Genomic DNA, 19063 nt, shown 5'->3' with positions numbered 1-19063 from the left:
TTCCTTCTGGTAATCTTAATAGTAATTGATAATGATAAAAAAACTCGAATTTAATAAGAAAAAATTCGCTCAACCCGGGTTATTACCTTTTTTCTATTTCGTAAACTCTCTTTTGTTCAAAAATCCATCTGCGTTGCATTGAGAAGTATCGAATCAACCTCTTTCAACTCTATTCAATAGAATGAATTCCACCTATGACGCTTTACTCAAAAAAACCTTTTTTTTACGTATTATCAAATTTATACCTTTCAGTAATAGGGTCTCGTACTTTCAATAAGCCGCTAAATATCGCCGCTTAAAAAGGTATCGCTTTTCTTATTGCGGCCAAAATTTTTCCTAAATTTCAATTAATTTTTTAAATTACGGCAAAAATATTTGTCTTATAAAAAAACATTTAAACAAAACTTGTAGAAAATTTAATTTTCTAAAATAAATGTCATAATTTTTTTATAAGACCAATATTTTTGCTTTAATATCAAAAATTTTCCATAATTAATTATTTAAAAAAATCTTGGCCTTAATCCTTTTTTTTTTCTCTCTAAAACTGAGTCCCACTTTATTGAATAATTTTATTTTCAATTAAACTTTATACCTTTAAAATCTCATTACAGGAAAGTACTAACAAAATTTTTTATTTGATTAATTAATAAATTTTTCCTAACAAGTTACAATTTAAAAAAAAAATGATCAATACCTTCCCGTAATAATGAATAATAACAATAAGTAAAATTTTCCAATTATAAAACTCTAACAATAGTTTTTTTCTAATTACAATTAAAATCAAACGTACAAAAATTATTATTAAAATTACCGCACTGACAATTATAATAATTATTATTGCTTAACAAACTAATATAAAAAAATAATTGTAAATTATTGCTGTTAATTTTAATTAAAAAATATTGAGCTGATATAAAGATTAATTCAATGCTTTAATATGATATCATTGCAGTAAACTCTACCCGGAGATTCAACGAGGTAAAAAAAAAAAAAAAAAAAAAAAAATATTTTCTAAAACATATTTTTTAAAAATCGGTAAATTACAATAAAAAATTTGATCCATTTGTTTACATTTAAAATTCTGATATCAATTTTAGTCGCACCATTTGTAGTTGCTCGGCAGTTAATTATTATTAGATATATTTTTATTATTATGTAATAAAATTGACTCTTATTTACGAGGAGAGACTACTAATGAATTATTAAAATGGTCTTTTGTATTTAATATTAATAAATAAAAAAAAAAAATAAAAATTTTTTTTAACATGATCATGATCAATTAACTACTGTACTTAATTGATAAACATGTACCTTTTTTTACCGAGCAATTCATCTGGCTATTTAAACGTCAATTAATAAATTTAAGTATCCGCTGTAGTGTAATTAATTAGTTACAATAAAAGATTTAGAATTTGATATTTAAAATGGAAAAAATAATTTTCTTTTTAATTAATCCATAATTCGATGAGTGTGTAATTAAATATAATTAAATCTTATAATATAACAATAATAATATTAAATATAAAGGACGCGATATTAAATAAATTGAGTAAATTTAAATATAATTAAAGTCTAATAATACATTTTAATATTATTACCGGTCATTTAATCAATACATCAATTTATATTGCTCTGAAATTTAATTACAATGAATTATTTTTCTTATTTCAATTGAACTTTTTTTTTTAATTTCAATAAATACTTTCGATAAAATATTAACTCGCGGTCCTTTATATTGAAATAATAAAAAAATAAAGTACAAAAGTGAACTTAATTTCTTTTAATAGATATAAATATTTACAATTATTCTTTACGCGTTAGAGTACTTTTTTTAACGTAATTAATCTTGAATTTCGTTAGTATTTAACATAGGACTCTGTATTTAGTTTATATTTATAATTAATAATTAATATAGTAATGATAATTTTTATCTTTAATTTAATAACTAAACCCCCCGCAAAAGTTACGGGAGAAACAAAACAATTTTATTATATTAATTATAATTAGTTTTTGACATTCAATTTAAATTATTTTTCGTTCTATATATATGACAATATGACAACTCAATTATTTAGTGATAATAATGGACAAATTTTTGATGAAAATGCTTATCGCACTAAAAGGGTACTGGCTATTATCAACGCCAGTATCAACTCTCCTAATGTCCGTTCTCCCCCGGACGACGTTTTACGGCGTAGAATTGCCGCCATTTTGTCACCTGAAAAATTTACAATTTATTTTATTTATTATTAAATTCCTTCATTTAAAAACTTTTATTTTCAAATCAAGATCAAGTTCTTAAAAATTATTTATTTGAATCAAGTTAATTTTTTTTGTGTAGATTTATTTAAAAAATCTAGAATATTTAATATTTTTAAAATTTTCAGCTTTAAAGCCTGTAAAAAAATTTTTAAAAAATCAAAAAGTCCACGAATTATAGCTTAAATTAAAGATAAAGCCTTTATTGATGATTTTTTCAAAATTTTTTGAGTCACGAAATAAATTTAAAAAATCATCCACAACTTTGATACTAATTGGCCAATTTTGCCCATCCTCAAGCTTGATCTCGGTATTGATTCATAAAATAAGCTCACAAAATTTAATAAATATCGATTGAGAACTGTATTAAGGGAAAAACCTGAAAAATAACTTTTAAAAACAAGAAAAATCTATTTTTAGACTAAATTTCTCCCCCATAAAAATACTACGGTATTAATATTAAATAAAATTTAAATATTACATTAATTTTCTTCATTTATAATTGCTCTGATCTATAAAATTTATTTAATCAAATTAGATATTTAAAAAAAGTTAAAACAATTGCGCAATTATTTTTTTTATAATTTTCTACAAACAATATATTTTTTTCTGTACAAAAATAAACTCCCAGTTCGTAACATTAGAGATTTTAAAAAGAACTTCAATAAAAGCGAAACTACTGTTAAAACCGAAGCGTATACAATTTATAAATTTAGTTTATAGGTTTTAGTTTGATCGGTTGGAGAATAGTATCCTCTTTGAAAGTACGTTTTATTTTAGAATTCAAGTACAAATTCGATAAGCTACTAGCTACTAGTTTCACCTTGGACTTTATTTTAAAGCTCTTCATAAACAGAGGGCCATTTTAAACTTTAAATTTAGAAATCTAAACAATCAAAGATACATTTTATTTTTTTCCTACAAATAAATTAATTTCTATAGATAAAAAAAAAAAAAAAAAAAAATAAAGTTTATTTCTTTAGTATTGTTTTTATAAAAAATTCATTGAAAGTTTAGAGATTTACACTAATAAAAGGATTTGTTTATAGTTAAAAATATTTGTTAATATTTAACAAATCATTTATTAGAGACCACTTTTTAGTCCTTAACAAATATTTCTTAGTATTTAAAAAGATTTATTAATATTTAATAAATGAATATCAGATTTATTAAATACAAACAAATCATTTTAAATACTAAGAAATATTTGTTTGATACTAAAAAATGGTCTCTAATAAATGATTTGTTAACTATTAACAAATATTTTTTTAATACAAATAAATCCTTCTATCAGTGTAGTTTGTAGTGTGTATTTGAAAATAATTTACGTAATATAATATTGTGAGAATGAGATTACAATGCAGCGAGTGATAAGTAGTTGAAAGTAGTTTAAAGTAATCGGAAATTCAAAACTAAATGTTGGTAGTAACTACTTTATACGACTAGCTCGTCTGACCGCCGACTAAAATTTTAGTATACACACCTAAAGTTTAATTCGGTTTATTAGTTTTGTTTTATTTTAAACGGATTTATTTTTAAACAAAAATTATTTTATAAATAAAACAAAAATAAAGGACTGCTGGTCGTATTTTAATTTTTTTATACAAATCATCGCTGGTAAAAAAATTCCTTAATTATGGAGAAAAAACAAGTAATAATTAAGGAATCGGTTGATTAAATCAATACCGAATAATAGAAATAGAATTTTCCGGCTCAGGTCTATCGGTCTATTGATCGAGAGTAAAGTCGGCAGAAAGGGTATCGAGTGTCAATTAATTATTATCTATATTACATTCAAATTGCCGAGCAAGTCCTTTATTTCCCTCTAATTAGACTATTTGCTCTAGTGAGCTTTTAAATTTATTTTATTGTCAAACGAAATTTCTAATTTCTTTGATGGTCGATTGACCTGCGGGCGTATTAGATCGGAAATTTTAAATAATCTATTCAATTTTGATTAAATTACTTGTCTTTATTTTATGATAAAATAAAGACATTTGTTAGGAAAAATTTTATTCATAGAATTTTACGCCTCAAATCATAAAGAAAATGAAATTGAGGCGGATAATTTAGGTCTGAAATTATTTAGGCCTTAGGAGGGTTAATGCAGAGTTGAGATATCGCTGAGGATGAATTTAACTATTTATGTCATCGTAAAAATATTAATATTTATAAATAATTACCAACTTTGTTTTTATCGGCGTTTAAAATTTAATTTTCGGAATTTAATAATTTTTTTATTTAATTAAAAAATTCTATTTTAATTTGTGTATTGTTTTTTGGAGAGAAAGTTAATCAAAAAAAATTTTTTCAATTGAAATTTAAATTTAAACGATAAAATAATAAATAAAATCTTTTTTTGTTGATAAAAATAAATAAATAATTGATAAAATTGTGAGAAATAATAAAAAGGATTTTTTTGAACAATGTTGGGTGGAAAAAATTGTAAAAAATGAAGTACAAGAATTTAGTTAAAAAAAAAATAATTAAAAAAATTGATTGAAGCAAACAAAAAAAAATAGTTTTTAAAATAAAAAAAAAAAGTGAAAAATAGTGTAAAATAAATTTTCGGAAGAAATAAAAGAATAGAAATATAAAAATTTATGTAAAATAAAAATAGAAAAAGATATTGATTCAGAAGATTTGTGAATTTTTCTATAAAAATAAAAAAGATGTAAATGTAAAAATAAAAAAATTTTCGATGAATAATTCAATAGATATTTTGATCAGATGTAATCAGAAAATCAAGACAACAGATAATACATGGAGCATATTAGACTCATTCACTATTCATATATTAATCTAACTCCATAGTGTGGCATCAAGGATCCAGCATCAACCAGCATCAACCAGCACCAGTGAGACGAATTTGAATCTTACTCGTGTCTAGACTTTGAATTATATATGTATGGCATAATAACTATTCGTCGTAACTCATACAGTCTCGTTAACTCGGCCACGATAGTAGAATAAAATTTTTAACAATCAGGACAGATAGATCCAGTGTGGTAAACTAGTTTGTTAAAACAGCGACAATTTAGTAATATAAATAATAATTATAATAATGTATGTAGCAATGATAAAAAAAAACATTTGACGTTTTTTCCGACGTCGGTATTGAAAGTTTTAAATATTTAATACAATTATAAAATTTCTAAGGACTTTTAACGGGTAGATGACGTATTTAAACATAAAACTTAGATATTATGATCATTATAAACTTTATTTTTCTCTCTGACGTTTTATATTTTATTATTTATGAGTACTATTTAGCAGTAAAAACCACTTATGAATTTATACGTATGACGCAACAATAACTTTACTACTTGTCTTTATAAAGTTAGCTTTACTCTTTTCTCTTAAAAGTTATACTTTATTTATTTTATAAAATAACTTTAATAATTATTTCATTTAATATAAAACAATTTTACTTTTTCCGTGTAATTCTAATGGGAAACTTTTTTAAATTAAACTCCGAAAGGTGTACAAGTTAAATAAATTCAAAGTAACGAGAAGTAAATTACCGAAAAAAGTAAAAACTTTGTTCCCGCGTAATATCAATCTTGAATACGTAAAAAATGTCGGAAAAAATTAAAACAATGTTCTTAAATTTATTATTTTTATCCCGAGATTCTGATTAAACTTCCTTAAAAGATAATAAATAACAATTATTACTTCCCGCGAAATAAAATGGAATAAAATAGAGTAACGAAAGGGAGCGTATTAGATTATTCACACAATGACAAGTTAATCTTGGGAAATACGACAGTTAAAATCAACGCTCTGCAATAAAAGATTACGGCGAAATACCTCGCCAGGACAGACAACACACAATACAATCGTAATGATAGCTCTAAGATGTGAATTAAAACAACGATTTAATGTAGACGTTATGAGGCAGCCAGCCGGCGGTGTCGGTAAATGCAAAGTAGTACGAACATACATTATATATTACATTATATGTATATTTGTATATAAAAGTTACCTTCTGTTACGAAGACGAAGATTGAAGCGGGCTTAGTGTTGGAAGCCCTGCAAGTATAATTTCCCGAGTCTGTTTCAACTGCTTGCTGAATTGTAAGACGACTTTGAGTTGGTCCTGGCTCTGTCTGTACACTGACACTTCCTCTCGCGGTATCATAATTTATCATCCGATTATTGTGATACCAAAACACATACTGAGGAGGCGTAGGGCTCTGTAATTATTTTATTTTATTTATATTTAACATAATTAACCCTTCAAGTGCTTCGTGTAAATCTTTAAACTATTATTCGCTGGGTAAAAAATGCGCAGTTTAACATTCTCTAGTTTAATTCACTACATGTTACTTTAATTCATTGTGTACGCTTAACAAACTTCCACTGTTCAATGTTAAATGCCTCTGTTTAATCTATTTTATGTCTTTTGACACATTTAATTTTATTAAAATAACATACAAGTTTTAATCATTACAAATAAACTAATAGAAAAATTTATTTAACGTTAATAAGTTATCCAATAATTTGCCCGTGCAAAAAAAATTCTGATTCAAAATGAATTTAAGATTGAAATTCATATTTTGACACAAATATGAATTAGTTTTGAGATCAATCCAAATTTGAAATTGATTTGTAGATAGAAATTAGCACATCTGTAGAACTTTCGATCCTGCTTCAGAATATTAATAAAGACTTCAGAATATTTTATTCATAAAATTAATCCTAAATATTTTTAAGTCTTCATTAAAATTCCGAAACAGGATCGAAAGTTTTACAGACGTGCTAATTTCTATTTACAAATCAATTTCAAATTTGGATTGATCTCAAAACTAATTCATATTTGTGTCAAAATATGAATTTCAATCTTAAATTCATTTTGAATCAGAATTTTTTTTGCACGGGTGTTTTTAAATAATTTAGTCATTTATTGAGCGTTTAAAATTAATTTTAAACTTTTGATTATTTTTTATTGAGTTAAATATTGAATTTATGAATAATTGATATATTATATTTAATAAATTAATTAATTCAGAAATAATTTGTTTTTTTTTTTTTTTATTTTTTTTTTTATTGTTTTTCCAGATGTACAGTTATTTTAATAACTCTGTTACATTTCACAATTGTTTATATCCTCAACCTGTATTTCCTGCTTTATTATCGAATTTCCTGCTTTTATTTTTGCGGCTGTGGTCCGACTTGTGCTTTCTGTACCGTATTTACCCTGCACCTTGCCTCTCAGGCTGTTGGAACAGAATCATGGGGAAACCACAGAGAAAACCCATGATAGTACAGTCGGAGCTGGGCTAAGTCTACAGTGATTGATAAGAAACTCTTTTTTATCGACCACTGAAGCATTAGGCCCTTCTCCTAGTGTACAGAGACCCCTCGCGCTAGCCAACGCTGACTAGAGCGGTCACTCATTCAAGTTGTTGCTTAAAATGGGTGATCGCTCAAGTCAGACGTGTGCCGCCCGGCTATCTCTGCCACGTTCAGAGGCTGGCAACGTAACGCACATATTTTTATCTATAATCACTGAAAAATATTGGTGCGTGCCGGGATCGAACCCGGGTCCCACTCTTTCGAAAAGCGGGCACCGAGCCGACTAGGCTATTGCCAACCTTTGAAATAATTTGTTAATTTATTTATTATAAGTAATTTATTTTTTTTATTTAAAAACTGTTAAAAGTTATAATTTAATAAATGTTTCATAAAAAATCAATATATAAAAAATTTTAACTAAAAATCTATCAGCAATTGACCCAATAAAATATTTCCATTAAAAAAATAGATTAAAATATTTTTCGCGAATTTCCCTTAGCGCCAAATTGATTAATTTTAATCGAACTAAAAGAAAAAAAAACCATTTAAATTTTGAAAAAAAAATAAAAATAAACCCTGTGGAGAAGGGTGACATTTAAATAACTACTAAAAGGCATAATACGATCACAAAACAGTAAATTATCCCGTATAAATAGGAATTTTCGTTTAACGTCCCCATTTAACTGGAGCCGTACACTATCCACCGACTCTCGGTGGCACTGTATACGCGTACTTGGTATAAATATGTGGAGAGCGTAGATCCATATAAATATATCGTCACTTTACAAATGAGGTACTGGTAAACAGGCAATTCATCACAATTTATGACGCCATTAGCGTTATTTCAAAGATAAAAGTTATGGGAGAGTAAAACTATTTTATTTTTAAATTTTATTATTATTTAATACTTTCATCACCTTTTCTATTATGCATACGAGGCTTATTATAGAACCCACGTCGACGTGATGCTCCTCGCTGCCTAATATAAATGCCTCTGGTATCACCACGTTTAGATTCACGAAATGTGATATTATTCCTGTGCTTCTTGATACCTGGAACACATCATGTATCCGTCAGTTATTTCACTTTATCTTTATCCACATCCAACATTCGCAATTTAACATTCAGCGAGTACTTCAATCATTGTTTTCCTCAGAGTCCATATTATTGCGCTATTGATATTTGATATTTATACCGCTCAACTTATTTAATAATCGCATTATCGTGAGACACTTTAAGATTTGTCGCTCACTAAATTTTAAATAATCTACATTATTAAGAGAATAAGGAAAATTTTGTCTCCAGGATAGTCGTATGATAAAATCGGTTTTTTCAATGAAATTTAGTGTCATTGCAAAGGTCTTGACTTGAATTTATACCTTTTAAAGGTTTCATATCATTCTCATCGATAGTCAATTTATGATGATAAGTATTTAGGCTGCATTCGAAAATACTCTATCTCTAGATACATAATTAAGAAATGACCTAGTATCTTGTGAACTATTGACATTTTTAAAGATATAAGCTCATCCCGATATTACACTCATCGAGACCTTTCATTTGAGTACCCACATCAATTTTTCATATATATATATATATATATATATATATATGTATATATGAAAATGCATGTGGGTACTCAAATAAAAACCCTTGATGTGTGTAACATCGGGATGAGCTTATATCTTTAAAAAAGTCAATAGTAAAGAACGTACAGTGCAATTTAACAAATATCTTGTGAACAAATGACATTTTTAAAAATATAAGCTCACCCCGACATAACACTCATTGAGACCTTTTATTTGAGTACCCACATCAATTTTTCATATATTTATATATATATATATATATATATATATATATATGTATATATGAAAAATATATAAAAATGCATGTGGGTACTCAAATAAAAGCTCTTGATGAGTATAACATCGGGGTGAACATATCTTTTAAAATATCATTAGTTGACAAGATACAATGTCATTCCTTATCTATTGATATCTTTAAAGATATAAGCTCATTTTGACGTTACTCTCAACAAGAGCTTTCATTCAAGTACCCACATGCATTTTGACATATTTTTCATGTATATATACATATATATAATCTATATAAAATATATGAATAATTGACGTGGGTACTCAAATGAAAGCTCTTGATGAGTGTAATGTCGCAATGAGCTTATATCTTTAAAAATATTAATAGTTAAGAAAGCAGAGTGCAATTTAACAAAAATCATTATTCAATAAACCAAAATTTTATTTGTTTATAGTTCACAAGTCACGGCAGTCACACTGTGACTGAAAGGTTGCTAGTTAAAATTAAAGCCAGCGTCTCGACAAATACTCCCGCATTATCTGAAAACTGAGTTTATTAATTTAATCTCTCTCACAAACGGATAAAAATCAATTACCCTAATTATACAGACTCGTCAATAACACAGGTACTCAAAAATACTTCACCTGATGTTGAAGTTAAACACAGGCGTAACAAGAGGGTACTTGTCAGTTTTTTTTAATGTAATTACGCTTTACAAGGGGTGTCAATACTTTTTCACAAAAATCAATAGTTAAAAATTACAGTCTGGAAGAATGGAAGCAATAATGCTAAATTAAAAAATAAAATAATAATAATAAATATTGTCTATAGGAGTATTTAAAATATTTTTTGCAATAATAATTACCTGGCATTCATACGTCCCATTATCTCTCTCTTGAACATATTTTATTTGTAGTGTCCAGTCGTCCGAGCCTTCCGGATGAAGTGCCTGGAATCGTTCGTCGTTTGTGTAGGTGAATAAAGAACTCGTCAATACGTGCCAGTCTCGACGACGTATCCATGATATCTATAAAATACAATACATTCTTTTTTTTTTGTTTTCCTTTATTATTATTACTATCATTATTATTATTATTTTCTTTTTTTTTGAACTCCTTTATGCTTTGTGTTTCACGATGACAATTAATGATTTTTTAATATTAAAATAAAAATTTTAAAAACAAACCAAGAGCAGTGTAGTGTATTAAATAAAGTGGCGGAAATATTGATTGAATACGTACATACGTATATTTTTATTAAAAATGAATTTGCGATGAAGTAATTTATTAAAAAGACTATTTTTTTCCCTGAACAGGATTCGAACTCGCGACCTTTGGATGCAATTTTTTTATCTATTTCAAACCCCCATATCTCGGCAACTAATGAATCGATTAAACTAAGCGAGGATTTATTTAACTTGGCATTAAACTCTTTACTGAATCTCTTATCTGATTTCCTGAATCCCGATTGAATGTTCGTCCGCGGGGCAAGATGACCATACGGCTGAGAGTGTCTATAACTATAATAGCAAAGAGAGTGGCAGTAAAAAATAAATTCCAGCTATCGCTATCAGTGTCTCTACTCTAGGTGGGATAAAGTGAGATATAGAGACTCTGTAGACACTAAAGAATTTTAGAGCTTGAGTTTGAGCTAGAGCTGCAGGAGGAAAATCACAATTAGATCTTGGAAGATTAAAAACAACGTTTAGTCAAGAAGAAAAGCTGATAAAATTAATGTCTCACTCTGGCAAGCTCAAGAAAATTTTCCGATTTCTCAGTTCTTGCTTTAACTTTACTCCACTATCTATTTTTTTCATCCCCTGCTTAGCCGTACAATATTCCAGATAATATTATTTAGGAGAGCTTGTCGAAAGTCCAAATCGAAAATCTATTTTTTCAAGTCTCAATTTATGGATGATTTGTGAGAAACTTTTAGAGGCTCGATTCAATAAATTATTTAAGCTGATAGAATATTAATCACGATTAATCTCTAAGACCGTCTAGAATCTAAAAATATTTTATTTAAATAAAAGTTTTAACTGTTAATAATTAATTGAATTTGTTATCCAATAACGGGTCACCTGAAATTGAATAATCTATGTTATTAAGAGAATAAGCAAAATTTTGTAACCAGTGTATTTATATGATAAAATAAGTTTTTATGGTTAAATTAAGTATAATTGCAAAGGTCTTGACTTGAATTTGTGACTTTTCAAGGTTTCATATCATTCTCACCAATAGTCAATTTATGATGATAAATATATTTAGACTGTACTCGAAAATGCTCTATGTCTAGATGCATTATTAAGAAATGACCTTGTATCTCGTGAACTATTGATATTTTTAAAGATATAAGCTCATCCCGATGTTACATTCATTAAGACCTTTCATTTGAGTACCCACATCAATTTTTCATATATTTATATATATTATATATATGTATATATGAAAAATATATCAAAAATGCATGTGGGTACTCAAATCAAAGCTCTTGATGAATGTTACATCGGGATGAGCTTATATCTTTAAAAATGACAATATTTAAAAAAGTATATACAGTGCAATTTAACAAATATCTTGTGAATAATTGACATTTTTAAAGATATAAGCTCACCCCGACATTCCACTCATCGAGACCTTTCATTTGAATACCCAAATCAATTTTTCATATATTTATATATATATATATATATATATATATATATATATATATATATATATATATATATATATATATATATATATTATACATATGTATATATGAAAAATGCATATGGGTATTCAAATGAAAGCTCTTGATGAGTGTTACATCGGGATGAGCTTATATCTTTAAAAATGACAATATTTAAAAAAGTATATACAGTGCAATTTAACAAATATCTTGTGAATAATTGACATTTTTAAAGATATAAGCTCACCCCGACATTCCACTCATCGAGACCTTTCATTTGAATACCCAAATCAATTTTTTATATTTATATATATATATATATATTATACATATGTATATATGAAAAATGCATATGGGTACTCAAATGAAAGCTCTTGATGAGTGTTACATCGGGATGAGCTTATATCTTAAAAAATGACAATATTTAAAAAAGTATATACACTGCAATTTAACAAAAGTAATTATTTAATAAAGCATAATTTTATTTATTTATAGTGACTTTCAGGTTGCTAGTGGATGATAAAACAGTTAACAGAGTAATAAAAATATTTATTTGTACCTCGGCATCGGAGATGGAACGCTCGCCAATATTGCGGACTTTGCAGTGCAAAAATGCAGTCCCTCCCAGTTGGACAGTGACATTGGATACCGTGTTGTTATCATTTGCTTCATTGACTCTTTGGAGCTCATCAAGATTGCTGTACCACAATGCACGCCAGTCGGGCGGTATATTATACGGCACTCGGCGATCTTTGACAAAATGAAAATTTTTATCGCTTAGCGGGCAAATTTTTAACTGGTGAATTTATCGTCTGTAAATTTATTACAATCCCGGCATTTATCGTTCAGAGATAGGATACATTTTATTTTACCTACTAGCTTAAATCTATTACTTTGTTTATGTGTACCTTTGTCAAGTGAACGAGCCAATAAAATTGTTGGAAGAATTAAGAATACCATGTACCACGAAAGTCGGTCCCTCATTATGACTGCGGTTTACAATCTGAAATTATAATAATAATAATAATAATAATAATAATAATAATAATAATAATAATAATAATAATAATAATAGTTATCTTATTGTAATGCTATAAATTGTATGTTATTTGGTATAGCTCCGAGCTCGGAAATTGCCAATTTCGGGATCTAATGTATTGGAGAAAATTTGTGATGATTAGGGCAATCCTAATTACCCGAGGGTTTCTATTATATTCATTGTCTGTAATATATCATTTTAAATTATACTATTACGTTTTAAAAAATTTTTAATATAAAAAAAAAAAATTAGTTATTGGCTGAAAAAATTTTTTATTAAATAATAAATAATTTAAAATCAAAAATTAAAATTAATAAATTTATTGAAATTAATTTTTTTTATTGCATTAATTTTTAATAATATATTTATAAAAAGATAAAAAATTACAGTGACTTTTAGAAAATTTTAAATAACACTGATAAAAATCTAGATAAATTAGATAAAAAAAAAAAAAAAAAAAAAAAACATTACTAAAATTAATATAAATAATAAAATGAGTTATTCTATATAATTTATCGAGATTAATATTTAAATGAATATTTGTATTGACCCGCTAAGTAAATATTAAATATTCATTATAACTTAAAATGAATAATATGAACGGCTTTGATGAGTATCAAATACATTAACTAATAATGATACCACTAGCGATAATATGAATGGCCAATACGGTCAAATAGAATTACAAGTTATAACTGAAAGTATTAAAATTCTTGAAAGTGTTGCTTATTTATATAATATTGGAGCATAAATATTAACGAGCAGTATTCCCATGACTCTATTGAGTTTTCTCAGAAATATTATCATTAATAATACATGATAACATTAAAGAGACCTTTAATAGTTTTTCCTTTATTTAAATCAAAAGGTCGCGTATATTTTTTTCAGCTTAAACTTCTTGAGCTTATATTTACTTAGCGAACTTGGAATAAGAAAAAACACAGGTCTCGAACTTAAATAACCATTCTACTGTCGTCCTCGAGCACTACTCAAAAGTATAATATTTTTTTAGTGATAAAAAACAATAATACGGTGAAATTTATACCGTACCATGAAATCGAAACGCTGAAATAATATTAAAGTATATAAATAAATACCGACATTCTATTTTAATTATATTAATGCTATTCACCATCCGTCACTATTCGCTGTTTACTTTTCATTTTTCAATCGACAACCCGTTTTATTTAATTAAGTTTTCATTACCAGATATTAAATAAATTTTATTCAATCATCGATTTTTAATTTATAGTCATTATCCAATTTTTTCACCAATTAAATTCTATTTGGTTTTTTTTTTTTTTTCGGATGATATTTTATGCGGAATTTTATTCAATGAATATTTCGACTCCATGTTCCATTAATCAATATATATTTTTGCCATTACTCGGGTCTATTTAAAGGTCTAATTGAATTCAGTCAATCATGATAATTTCGGCCTTTCAGAGTATATTTAGGTATTTCATTTCGTATCAATTACGTAATGCAAAATCGGCAAATGATGTTTAAATGTTTATTTTAAAATAATCTATATTATTTATATGATTTATATGATAAAATGGGTTTTTGTGGTTAAATTTGGTATATATTTAAAGATCTAAGCTCATCCCGATGTTATACTCATCAAGACCTTTCATTTAAGTACCCACATCAATTTTTCATATATTTATATATATTATATATATGTATATATGAAAAACATATGAAAAATTGATGTGGGTACTCAAATGAAAGCTCTTGATGATTGTAACATCAGGATGAGCTTATATCTTTAAAAATATCAATAATTAAGAAATGACCTTATATCTCGTGAACTATTGATATTTTTAAAGATATAAGCTCATCCCGATATTACACTCATCGAGAGCTTTCATTTGAGTACCAATATGCATTTTGATATATTTTTCATATATACATATATATATAAATATATGAAAAATTGATGTGGGTACTCAAATGAAAGCTCTTGATGAATGTAACATCAAGATGAGCTTATATTTTTAAAAACGTCAATAGTTAAAAAAGTACAGTGCAATTTATCAAAAGTCATTATTTAATAAAGCAAAATTTTATTTATTTATAGTTCACAAGTCACGGCAGTTACATAGTGACTGCAAGGTTGCTAGTTAAAATTAAAAAAATAAATATTTTAAAATAATTAAAATAATTTTTTTTATCAAATTAAACAATTATAAACTGTCTACTGTTGAATTTAAAGATAGAGACGAGAATTAAGTTATTATCTCAGGTTGTTAGAAAAAAAAAAACAATAATAAAGTTTGATTTGTTCATTACCAACTTCTTGAGATAATTGGAAGGTAAAGTATAGTCCTCTATATATATTTATCGGTTAAAAATAATCAGATTAAGAGTGAGAGGCCAGTTGAGAGAGAAAGAAGGAGAGCGTAAGTGAGGATGGAAGTAGAGGTAACTTTAATACTAGGAATGGGATAGAAATTATTGGATAGAGTTGAAAACGCGCGCGTCTAGGGATTTAACAGTTTACGTTGCTATTATACACATATATACACAAACAGATAAACATATATATATATAGATACATATGTACTGAAGTTACTATTTATATATATATACAAACAGCAATTGCCACTTATAAACATGCAATAATTATTAAAAGCTAGAAACGTTTTGCCGCCTAATAAAATCCCCACTTTTAATGAATAATAAATTATCAAACACACGCACCCACTCTATCATTCAATAAACAACGATAATAATCAAATAATAATAACAAACAATAAATATCCTGCATACTTAATTTAATACACGCGTTTATATAAATCACGTATAACAAATAGTGGAAATATATATACGTATATATATTTTGCCACCCTATAACCAATCGATAATCGAACGGCGCTAAAAATAAATCAAAATCATTTCTGCAAAAGCTGGCCTCTGCTCCATAAATTTTTCATGCTCTACTATTTATTTATTTTTTTTTTTTTTTCTTTAATCTTAGACAATTTTGTACTTTTTATTTTATTCCGGTAACCTCTTGTTCATTTAATGCCGAATAAATACCGAGATTGACCTGGATAAAAAATTTAATATGCAATCGATATATAAGGAGTGTTTATAAAGTTATCGTAAGCCGTGGTGGAAAATGAATGAGAAGCCGCGAGATAATGATAATACATAATATCGATAGATATTTATTTATTGCCGGCGTACACCTACACCAGACACCATACTGGCCAGTACCAGCAGCAAGTCCCACAGGAACTCCCGAAGATTATAGAAATACAATATAATAGAGCTTGTTAATAATTACAAATAAAATAATATATAACAGAGCTGCAGTTGTAATGGCTGTACAGAGGCTGAACTCATGAGAATAATCCGATTTAACTTGTGCTCGTAAAACCGTACCGAAGCTGCCCGTTTCGTAGGAGATTATAAATATTCAAAGATATCATCCGACTTATTGTCAAGCCGTGAAACAGTGACCTATGAATTAAATTTTGATAAAATAAAAATATTAAAAGAATAAAAAATGGAATTTTGGGTGAAAGGGAAGGAATAATTTATAATAATTTATCAATTTAAATTGCGATAACAATCGGGTCGTTGGGCAGCGGTAAATTATTAAACAGGGTACATAGATGTTGAGACAATGCACACAACCTCCGGTTCAGCACTGTGTCTATATTATAGTAGAGGGTTTGTCACTTAGGCATAGCAGAGGCATAATAATGTAAAGAAAATAGCGTAATAAGAAATAGTGGGCAGGAACTCACCCGTAAGGCGCTAGGTGGTACACGGCTCACTAGAGGTGTCGGAGAAATCCGTTGAATTAACAAGTATGTGCAGTCTGGAAGTATAATAACCCAGAGCAATGTCAACCCTCAAATGAGGGACCCGTAAGGGAATACATGCCTCCACACTGTTATAAGCAACACACTTGTAAATAATCTTATATAGGTGTAAGTGCTTTCTTTTTGGTGTGTTCTATCTTTACTTGTATCAGTGTGTATGTTAAGTCTTGGTGTCTAATTACACGTTCAAATGCACACTCGAGCCAAGCAACGCCTGACAACAACCCACTTGACTTTTACCATCCACCACTGGGTTTATTTGTTTAAATAAAATCCCCGATAATTATTCCCCGGTCACAGGTCACTTTTATTAATGTCAGTTTCCAGTTTTGTCTCTATAACAGAGCAGAGAAAATCAACACCAGCAACAACAGTACTACTAACACACTTCACCTCTCAGCTGGCACTCGAAAGTATCCTCTGATATAAAATGTGCTGACAAACCACCGACACACAATCAATTAAATCGGGCGGAGTTTAGTATTAATTAATCAATTAATAATAAAGCTCCGAGGAATAAAAATAAAATTTAAGTAAGCGATTTTTGGAGCCAGTAATACAATGGAGATATGGCAGCAGCCCTTTCCAGGAGTCCCTTACCCGGATCACGGACTTTTCCTTTGCTATGGCTCCAATACATCCACCACCACCACCACCAACACGACGGTCACCATCGTCACCCTGCACAAGCGCCGAGGAGTTTTAGAATTTCCGTGGGCAGCGCACGACGACGCGGGTTGTCGATCGTTGGTGGGAGCTTTTAGCGAGGCAGATATATATATTGCGAGATGAGTGTGTGGGTGTGTGTTTACAGTGGAGCTGGCTTTGAACCAAAGAGCTGTAGTGGTGTTGATAGTGGAGGGTCGCGACAGAGAGGATCAAGCACGAGGGAGAATGCGAAAAGTCGAGGTGAGGGGCGAGATGCCAAAGAAGGATGATCAAAGGAGGGTGGAAAAGCGTCTACGGGGGCTGGTGGTCGGCGCAAGCGTTTTGGCGCACCAACGCATTGATCCCTGGAATTCGCAGGATACTAACCCGATAAGAGCGACGAGGAAAAAACCTTTGATACTACTGGAGAGACTAGATACAACTACAATGTTACGTTTCCTCTCTTTCTATAGATATATAAATGCATGGAGAGATGTATATATAGATCGGCGAATTCTTTAGTTGAGTTGGTTGAGTTGGTTGAGTTTACTCGGGTTTACCCTGTGGAACTTGGCTCATACGACATTTATCAACGTACACTCTTTTAGGGTGTAGGGTGTAGGTTGTAGGGCGCTCCACTGTATCTAGATGAATTTTCAGAGGCTTCATGGTCAGCTTTATCATTTCTTTGGATTATTATTTATGAGGATCCAGTTAGTTTTTTTATATTTTATGCTAATGAGATTGATGTTGACGGAGCAGACCGTTTTCAATGGGGAGCAAGCAGTCGCTTCAGGGGAGGAGTCAATCATCAAGGGTCTATGTTATTCTTTGTAAATAAATTTATATCGGATTTAATATCTATGGAATTAAAAGCTTTTACTGGTTTTTCAATTAACTGCGTTAATAGGGAGATGTAAAAAAGCTGGTAATGGATAAATCTAGGCATAGAATCTCTCACTGGGTTTATATGTTACTATTATTTTGCTTTTTGGGTTTTTTCATTCAATTTAGAGCTTCGGCAATATTTACTCGTCACTTGATCAATTTTGTTTATTTGGAGAAAAATTTATTAAAATTTTACGGCTTGAATAGTGGAGGTGTTTTTGGAATTGGATTTTTTTCGGTGGGAAAATATCTCGGGTTGTTGATTTTGGGTGTTTGATATGTGTATTTGCGGATGGGGAGTATTGAATTTTTTAATCTAACGGGGAGAGAAGGGTTGTGTGTAAGAGACTGAGGGATCGATTAGGCTGAAAAAGTAGTTTCAAGGGTGTAGAGTTGATATCAACTATGGTTAAATTTATTTTGGATAGTAGTTCACGTTGGTTCTGTAGGAACTTTTATTTTTAGCTGTCGGAATTAAATTGAACTTTGGTAAAAAATGTTTTATTTTGAAAAATAAATTTTTTTTTTCAATAATTCAGATTATTTTTTATATAAAAAATTTTTGCACTGTAAAAAAGTCGCAAATTTTTAAATAACCCCTTTT

General features: G+C 28.3%; 1 protein-coding gene across 1 annotated transcript; it reads right to left on the bottom strand.

The window, feature by feature from the left end:
- Positions 1 to 2040: 2040 nt before the first annotated feature.
- LOC123268365 (zwei Ig domain protein zig-8) lies at positions 2041 to 17578 on the bottom strand. Its single transcript, XM_044733356.1, has 7 exons — positions 16846 to 17578; positions 12954 to 13048; positions 12605 to 12795; positions 10241 to 10402; positions 8475 to 8609; positions 6245 to 6455; positions 2041 to 2218 (listed from the first exon to the last, which is right to left on the bottom strand). The coding sequence occupies exons 2-7, from the start codon at positions 13027 to 13029 to the stop codon at positions 2109 to 2111; spliced, it is 885 nt and encodes a 294-aa protein (XP_044589291.1). The 5' UTR covers positions 13030 to 13048; positions 16846 to 17578; the 3' UTR covers positions 2041 to 2108.
- Positions 17579 to 19063: the final 1485 nt, after the last annotated feature.

This window comes from Cotesia glomerata, linkage group LG7 (assembly GCF_020080835.1).
Source record: "Cotesia glomerata isolate CgM1 linkage group LG7, MPM_Cglom_v2.3, whole genome shotgun sequence".
In the NCBI taxonomy this organism is placed as follows: domain Eukaryota; kingdom Metazoa; phylum Arthropoda; class Insecta; order Hymenoptera; family Braconidae; genus Cotesia; species Cotesia glomerata.
Note: the sequence above shows the minus strand (reverse complement) of the source record. Positions and strands in the feature narration are given on the sequence as shown.